This window comes from Nelumbo lutea, chromosome 7, assembly GCF_056320005.1.
Source record: "Nelumbo lutea isolate HS-2025 chromosome 7, American lotus-T2T, whole genome shotgun sequence".
Classification (NCBI taxonomy): Eukaryota; Viridiplantae; Streptophyta; class Magnoliopsida; order Proteales; family Nelumbonaceae; genus Nelumbo; species Nelumbo lutea.
The window spans coordinates 10593049-10602146 of NC_142690.1; the positions used below are offsets into that span (position 1 = coordinate 10593049).

The window sequence follows — 9098 nt, forward strand, 5'->3', positions numbered from 1 at the left end:
GTACAAGATAATTGCAAAAGTGTTGTCTCTAAGGATAAAGAAAGTTCTTCCTACCATTATTGCACCCAACTAAGGAGCTTTTATGAAGGGAAGGCAGGTAACTAATCAAATATTGATTGCAAATGAGAGTTTGGAGAGCTTTAGGGAATCCAAGAAGGGAGTGGTATGCAAATTAGACTTTGAGAAGGTTTATGACTTGGTTGATTGGTCCTTCTTGGTGGAGGTGATGGGAAGTTTTGGCTTTGGAGATAGATGGTGTAAATGGATTTGGGGTTGTGTTAGGACTTGCCACTATTCTATCTTGGTGAATGGAACCATGATGGACTTCTTTCCTGCCTTGGGAGGAATAAGACAAGGAGATCCACTTTCCCCCTTTCTATTCACTTTGATTGTTGATGTCCTAGGGAGACTGGTCCATAGAGATGACTCGAGGAACTTAATAAAAGGATGGAGAGTAGAAAGGGAGGAAGTGCCACTTACATACATGCAGTTTGCAGATGACACAATCTTGTTTTGTGATGGTTGGGACATAAATTGGATCAGGAATTTAGAATTGGCAATACAACTCTTTGAGCAGATGTCTAATCTCAAAATGAACTTTGATAAGAGTTGTATGGTGGGAGTGAATTTGGAGGAGAGGGAAGTAAGTGAATATGCAGATATGTTAGGTTGTGCAATCTTGGATTGGCCTTTGATTTACTTGGGCCTCCCCTTAGGAGATAAACCCAGGAATGAAAGTTTTTGGAACCTGGTATTGGAGAGATTTGAGAAAAGGCTTGCTTCTTGGAGGAAAAATTATCTCTCCTTAGGGGGGAGAATCACTTTGATTAGGTCTGCCCTAGCTAACCTTGTTGTTTACTTCCTGTCAGTGTTTAAGATTCCCTCAAAGGTCTCTAATAGTGTGGAAAATTTAATGAGGGATTTTTTGTGGGAATTAAGAGAGGAGAAGAAAGATCATAGGGTGAGTTGGGAGGTGATAACTAGAAGTAAGAAGCTAGGAGGGCTTGGGATTGGGAATATTAGGAAAAGAAACATGGCGTTGTTGGGGAAATGTTTGTGGAGGTTTCCACTGGAAATGGACAAATTGTGGATGAAGATAGTGGCTAGCATACATGGGTTGGAAGAGAATGACTGGGATCTAGGAATTATGGCAAGGGCTACAGCTGCTTCCTCTTGGAAAGCCATTCATGAACTTTTTCCAGTTTTCTCCCCTTGGATCAGGTATGATTTGAACTCTGGTAATCGAATAAAATTTTGGGAGCAACCTTGGGTTGGGGACTTACCCCTGATGGACCAATTTCCCTCTTTGTATGCTTTGTCAGCTTTGAAAAATGAACCCATATCCTCTTTCTTAGTCCCTTCAGAATCTATTTCTGGTTTTGGGTGGAACCTGGGCCCTGAGAAGGGAAATTAGGGATACAGACTTGGGCTGTATTTCATCTTTTTGCTAGCCATCCTTAATAATGTCTTCCTGGACCCTAGTAAGGAAGACACCAGATTTTGGACCGCTTCCTCCTCTGGTTCCTTTTCTTGTGCTTCGTTTTTTGAGACTTTAATTCAGCCTCTTGTTCCTCTTGGGTTGTCCTTCCTTTTTAATGAGATTTGGAGCAAACCCATTCCTCCTTGGGTTGGTAGTTTTTGTTGGGAAACTTTCCTAGAAAGAATTAACACAAATGACTTGCTTCAGAGAAAGAGATCCAATTTTTGTTTATTTCCCAATAGGTGTAATCTTTGCAAAGTTTATGGAGAAATGGGTTACCACCTTATGATTACTTGTCCGGTTACTAAAACTCTTTGGGAGTGGGCTTTCTCCTTTTTTGGATGTACTTGGAATCCCCCCATGAGTGTGCAAAGTTTGTTCTCTCCTTTGCTCTTCAGATGGCCTAAGAAAAGATGGAAGCTTATGTGGAGAAGCATTACGGCGACAATGTGTTGAGAAACTCACGAATCTTTTTAGACAAGGAAAGAACCACGGGAAACTTATTAGAGCTGATACACTTAAGGGTAGCTCACTGGCTGAAATCTATGGAGCTATTCTTAGAATTTTCCATGGCCGACTTTTTGAGAAAGTGGAAAGAGATAGCTACCTCTGCCCATTGTAAGAGGACTCCTAGGCCCTCTTGGTCCCCCCTCCCTCTGGATTCATAAAACTGAATTTTGATGGTAGTACCTTAAGGAATCCAGGGCCTTGTGGGATTGGGGGAGTGTTCAGGAATGAGGATGGGGTTATTACTGCTATGATCTCAGGTCCAATTGGAGAGGGCGACTCTCTTAGGGTTGAGAATCTAGCAGTTCTGGAAGGAATCCAAAGAGCAAGAGAACTAAACATCAAATGCTTGGTCCTTGAAGGGGACTCAGAGGTGGTGATTAGGTGGCTAAAGGGAGACAACAATGGTTTGTGGAGCTACAGCAATGAAAAGAAAAAAATTAAATGGCTGAGTAGGGATATTGAGGTGAAGTACAGATGGGTGAAGAGAAGTGCTAACTCAATGGCTGATGGATTAGCCAAGCAAGGGGTGTTTAAGGAATCTCTGTTTTGGGCTAATTTTTAGCTTCTTTTTTGTTCCTTTGTTGTTGGGGAGTTAAGATAGTTTATCTCCCCTTTTGTAATTAAAGTTTCACAAATCTTATTCATTAATAAAGCTTATTGTTATTGATAAAAAAAAAGATAAGATCCAATAATCTGACAACTCCAACTGATTCAAACTAGGAAGTGTAGATCTGGTTGGATTTTGGATTGAATTTGGATGTTGTATATATCTTATCAATTCGAATTTGGGTGGAGGTAGATCTGAGTCCAATCTGTTTACAGCCCTAGTTGCCACAAATCTGAACCAACTGCATCTTGTTGCTAGAAAAGAGGCTCTCCAAATGCTTGCTTGAAACAGTTTTTGGTGGCAGGATTTATTTTCACAATCATACAGGGACATTGCCCAATTAATCCCCTGTTATCCATGGTCTTGGTAGGGATGGACTAGAAAGACCTAACCTTTGGTATTTCTTGGACAAAGTGACTTCTCTCTGATTCAAACCCATGTTACTCATTCTTGTCAGTGAGATTTTACCATTAAGTGAATTGAGTTTGTTTTACAATCCATACCTCACTGTGGGGCAGTTTTCAAAATACTTTGTCAAGTTGGCTTAATAACTCTTTGTTGAACAGGACTAGAAAAAAAATTCTGAGTTAAGTTGGGGGCCTTTAGTTTCTATCAGGAAACTGACTAATTGCAAGCATTGAACAATATGATAGTTGATTGGCCGAGTGCATCGAATATAAGAAATGATTGATAATGCATTGGATATAAGAATAGAGTGTGCTCTCTATTGTTTGAAATTTTAAATTCATTTTGGTGTTTTTAGATGTGTCTGGCTATGGAACCAACTGATCCATAAAACCTGGGAAGATGAATACAAAACATAAGGAAACAGAGGTGGAAAGACAACTGTTACTTAGTCTCGTACTTATATGTATATTCTGTTCCTGGCAACTGCTGTTACCCCTATTTCTCTTCATATTATCATTGTTTTCTTAAATAGAAATATCACTATTGGTTGCAGTTGCTTCACAACCGAGATTCTGGAAGGATTTGATGTCCAGAGAACGAGTGGCCTGTCTGATACAGTTAGAAAATATGGTTATCTCACACAAGCAATAACCAATTATTACGGAACAGAGTTTTCGGATGACAGGGTTAAAAACACCATCTGCCCTTCTTTTGATGAGTTTATCAAAAAGTGTCAAAACCTTGACAAAATGACTGTCAGTGACGTATTTGCAGTCCAACTGATGCAGGTAAGAAACTCTTTACCCTCCAAGGCAGAAAAATGGCCCTTTTGTGGACAATCATATAATACGTGTTTTCTCTTCAATTTGATTGGTTTCAGTTTCTTCACTAGATGGGATGCATACTAAATGTTTTAAATAGAAAAGAAGTATGGATGCAATGCAATTTGTCTCTGGCTCAACTTTACCTATTATTTTTCATTTTCAACATACCTGAACATGATAATGAAAGTATTGATTTTTCTTTGTTAGCTTATGTGTTGATCAATCACAAATGCAGGTCCCGCAGGTAACAGAGGAGGTTGCTGTTGCTGTACTGGATTTGTATCCAACGCTTTTATCGCTTGCTCAAGCATATTCTCATCTTGTGAGTATCTTTTCTAATGACTGTCTGGAACCATTTTAGTAACAAACTTATCATTGATAAAAAGGCCTCTAAGTTCGTTTCTTTTCCCTCAACTGCTTTCATTAAAAATAACAAGGGAAAATCATCATCTTTTCCAGTTATCCTTCAAAATGTTATGTTCTTTCCTAGTCTTGTTAGGTTTGTAGGACTGTAGGGGCTTCAGCTCCAATGAGATTTATGTCATCCCTTTCCTATACTTTAGTCCTCTCCTGGCTTCTGTTGTCCACCCTATTGGTCTTAGCCCCAACTTTGTGAAAGCAACTTGGCTAGAGTTTGATTGTTACTGCATTATGAAGCATGATTTATCTTGCAGTTTCATTAGATAGAGAGGGCAATGTATTTATGTTTTGGCAAGACTCTAGGGGAGGTGGATTTGACAAAGAGTTTATGGTGTATTGTTGGAACTCGGGCTGCTGTTGTTTAAAACTTTTCATATTTGATGGTTATGGATGATTCCAACTATTGCTATCCAAAGGTTAAGGAGATAAGGATAGAAGTATGGTGACTAGTATCTTACTCCCCTATTTGAGCTGCTGTTTAAGATCAATTCTGAGGGAAGCAAACTTTACTGTTGATGAGTTGGCAAAATTGGGGATTTTCTTATTAGAGGTATGTAGAAAAGTATCCTTGCATTGCTATTAACTTTTGTTCTGCCACAGTTAATACATCACCTTTCCCTCTCAAAGAAAGAGGTGCCAATAAGATTCAATACTCTTGTGCCACCTTTCCAGAAAAATATTGATGTCATGTCCTGATGTCAGTGTGTTGCCATAACTCGTAAGCTTTCGTTGTTTATTATTTGGGTGGCCATACTATAGTCTAAAAGATCCTAAATTCTTAATTATGTTTTCTTTATCGAGAAGCTTCAGCCTTATATATTGATAATGAACCCATTAGCGACAGTAGGAATAAGAAAGGTAGCTATGGTTTAGCCATAATGGATACCCCCGGACCTAACTTTTAGGAGATTGTTGGAGAGCAATACGGAAGTTATGATGATTTGTCTTTGTAAAAGCTGTTGTTCTGATATTCTTTATGGAGAAGGTTCAGCATTTTGTGCAATTTTGTCATTGATCATTAGCCCTTTTTGCAATATAGAGGAAATAGGTAAGGTAGGTAACTTTCAGGTAATTATTGGAGAATAATATGGAAACATTTGATTGATTTTTTTTGTTGAAGGATGGCGATGTTAGTGCTCAAGAAGAGATGCTGAGAAAGAAGAGTAACAACCTGATCAATGGACTTGCTAGTAGGAACATCTTCCGACTAGTTTGGGGTGGTTGATGGATTGTACATATTATGGACACAAGAAAGATGACCGTACATGGTGCATTTTGATGGTTAAGAGTAAAATTCCTTTTTGTTTTTGTTTCCTCCACAGTGCATCTTGCAAGAAAGAATTCCAAATGATGTAATTTCACTTTGATGTCAAGACATCTGTATATAATTTTAACTTTGCGTTTTAATGTTAATATGTTACTAGTTCTTCCACATCCTGCTTCTATGATTCTATCCCTTGAAATGGGATTTATGCCTTTTGTGAATGGGTTTATGCGTTAACATTCTGCATTTCAAATATTATCTGGTCACCAAATTTTATCTACCTAAAAAATAGTTTGGTAAGGTGATGCCAATATGCTAATTTAGTTGGATTTGTCGGTTTTCTAGCAATGGGGGCCCACCAACTGGCCAAAGCGATAAGATTTTAATTATTTTTTTTTACACTTAAAAATTATCACATGATGTTATTTTATTGCGAATTTGATTTTTTAATTTGGGTCGTTTGCATTACTTTAACTCGGATTTAGTCCTCACTGAACCGTTCTCACGCCGTGCTCACAGCTGACAAGCAAGCAAGACTTAAGGTTGAGTCCCACGGAGAGAAGAGATCGGATCTTGTCCCAACAACCGTTCCCAACCACAGTTACAACCGTGCATTGGAAACATCTCCCTTGTCGTTTCCCATGTACAGCTGCAGATTCCGGACATCAAAGAAAACACGCGTTCATAACTTCATGTGGCGGCTTCTGCTCTGGAAACAGAGAATATTCGAGTTCATGGGAAACGACAAGGGAGATTTTTAAGTAATAATAGGGTTAAAATATTGAAAATTTTCTTGGATGATTTTTAAGTAATATATTGTGTATAAATGAAATAAATACTATGAATATTATACCAGTTGATTGATGGTAAGTTATGGTCGAACTCTTATTAAAATTATTCCACTGTACAGCTTGTTGGGACCCAGGTAATGGTGGGCTTCAATCTTTTTCATTCAAACACGTGTTAGATAGGGAGGGTCCCTCATTGCTGTCTGAATTTTGGATTTGTTGAGATCAGTGTTTGGTACCACATGACAAGACGCTACTCACACCTACCTAAAAGACACCCATACCTACCTAATGACTACAGCGACACATCTCAAACTTGTGTGTAAGTGTCTTGTCATTGATGGAGTTTATATCTCGTCCCTACAATAGATCCGAACACCCGTTGCAGCTGTGCATTGATAGGAGTTCAAATCAGCCACCTGCAAGACTGCCCCCAGTCCTCAAAACGTTTCACAACACATCTCTTCCGTCTATTGGAAACATTGGAACATCTCCTTGATGATGATATCAGGAATGATAATGTTATCATGGGAAGATGTTACCAATGCACATCGAGATGTGTGGGGGTCTGATTGGTTGTTGGGACGAAATCTGGACTCTGATTGATGGGATTGTACATAAAGTCGTGTGGCCATAACTAATTGTGAGTAGCAGTCTGGGTAGCATCTTTGGGTAGTATATCAAGACCCCTCACAAAGGTTGTTGGTTTTTATAAAGTTTTCCAGAAATACGGGCCCATTAAGTCCTGCACATTTGGCTTACAAATAAATTTTTTGAAAGCTTCATTTTTGTTGCTTTTGCTTTTGAAAACAGACGATATTTAAAGTGTCGACATTACATATAGGCTTGTTTTTTGTCTTAGAGTGGTTTTTTATTCAATTAATGTTGTGATCTTCAGAGGGATAGTTAACTGGAAAGCGATTTGGGCATTTACAGATTACAAGGACCAGATGGTTTTGATAGTATTAATTAGTATTAAGCCCTAATTTTTAGTAATATGTATCCCTTATAGAATAGAAGCTTGTGGGCAAGTTCCTTGTATTGTATGACAAGTGATGTTCATACTAAATAAAAAAAAAAAAAAATAGAGATTCAGGTTTTTTTGTTTAAACAAATATTTTTTACCTTTTTTTAATTGCATTTTCGGTATGATTTTTCATATATAGTCATGGTTTTGTAGGAAATCATATAAAAAATTATTTATATATAACCATGGAGCAATAGCTATGTGCATCTTTTAACTATAGTTTTGTCTATAGCTATAAACACATATGATTGTGATTTCAACTTGTAGTTTACATTATGGAAGCTAACTCTAGCAATAGATTAGCTTAACCTATGCCACCGTAACAATAGTTTATAGGTCCATAATTACAGTTTTTGGGACTTTCAGCTGTAGTTTTCTTAGTCGCTAAACGTCATATTTCATATAATGATGCACGTATTTTTCAATTAATTTTATTCAGGATAGATAATATCAAAGTTAATTTTATTTTATTAATAATATATAATATATTGATTATCTTAGATTAATTTATCTATAGTATTAAATTCTAATTACAATGGATAAGATCCGACTCAAATTTGAATATTAATCAGTCAAATTTAGGTGTCTACCTATGTCCAATTCAAATTAAGCTGGAATTTTGTTACTAGAACTAAGAACCAACCATGCTAGTGAATACCCTTCTGAAATGGCAAGATCAAGGGTTGAAATATCGATATGTCCGATATTTAAATATGAGTATTGATGTATATTCAAATGGCTGATGCATCCTCGTTTTCGTCTTTTTTGGGTTTTTTGTTTTATAATATATAAGGGGTTGGAGAAGATGACTGAGACCTTTTAAATATTTAAAAAAATTTGTATGTTAATGTATCCAAGTATATCTGCGTATCAATATCATTATAATACACCTCATATTGATATTTTAATCCTCAGAAAAGACCCGATTTCTGAATATTCATTCTTGGTTTATTTATTTCTAAAATTCCAATGAAGGAGCTTGTTGTGCATGGCACTTATCCCTACTTAGTTCCTTCTTTGCTTTTTTTGGCTAAATATTGGTTAAAACCAGATGGAAAATCATAAATTGTTGGATTCTAACATTCAAGTATATGATTTATATATAGCAACATATACTAAACGGGAATTTACTAAATTTTAGTGAATGATTTGAACTATTCGTTAGAACACAAAATTCCAAACTTATCACTGTTTTATCCGATTCATCTGGCCTGGTTAGGCTTTCTCTACAACTAGTTATATAAAATCAATAGATTATTTAACCGCTAAGCATAGCACTAGTCACTAGCTAGCTTCTGAGTCGAGGCCAAAATAAAATATATACTTGTACGCTCTCAATTTGTACTGGCACAAAGTATACACCTCTAACACACTGATAAAACCAATTCATTGTGTACTCTGAAAAATCAGAGAAACAAAAGTAAACTAGAAGACAGATTAAGTATAGAGCCAACACAGAACTCTTAAATCCTGATGAGATACACATCAATTCAATTCTAGGAAGAAGCGGAATCGTCTCCTGGAATCGGCAAAACACAAGAAAGATGAAGCAGGGATAGTTGGGGATTGGTCTGCACAGGCGCAGACTGATATTGCGTTTGTATATCATTGACACCTCGTGCTTTTTGAGTCTTGTCCTCATCACCTTGAAGTTTAAGAGAAGGAAGTAAATCGGTTGGAAAGAAGTAGAACTGAAAGCTGTCGCGGACTCCTGATCGGAGCTGCTCTACTTTGGGTTTTCCTTCTTGTGTAAGGTTTGCATGGGAAAGA

The 9098-nt window shown here is 37.2% G+C and overlaps 1 protein-coding gene across 3 annotated transcripts in view; it reads left to right on the forward strand.

Moving 5' to 3' along the window:
- MUS81 (Restriction endonuclease, type II-like superfamily protein) overlaps nt 1-5681 on the forward strand; it is a 47394-nt gene extending 41713 nt beyond the window's left edge. For 2 of the 3 annotated variants that reach the window (XM_088956177.1, XM_088956178.1), the window contains exons 13-15: nt 3559-3793; nt 4065-4151; nt 5370-5681. In XM_088956177.1, the coding sequence (XP_088812303.1) occupies nt 3559-3793; nt 4065-4151; nt 5370-5474 (427 nt within the window). In that variant the 3' untranslated portion in view covers nt 5475-5681. The remainder of the gene's footprint in view (nt 1-3558; nt 3794-4064; nt 4152-5369) is intronic. The other variant, XR_016102567.1, reaches the window with a different exon arrangement.
- Nucleotides 5682-9098: the final 3417 nt, after the last annotated feature.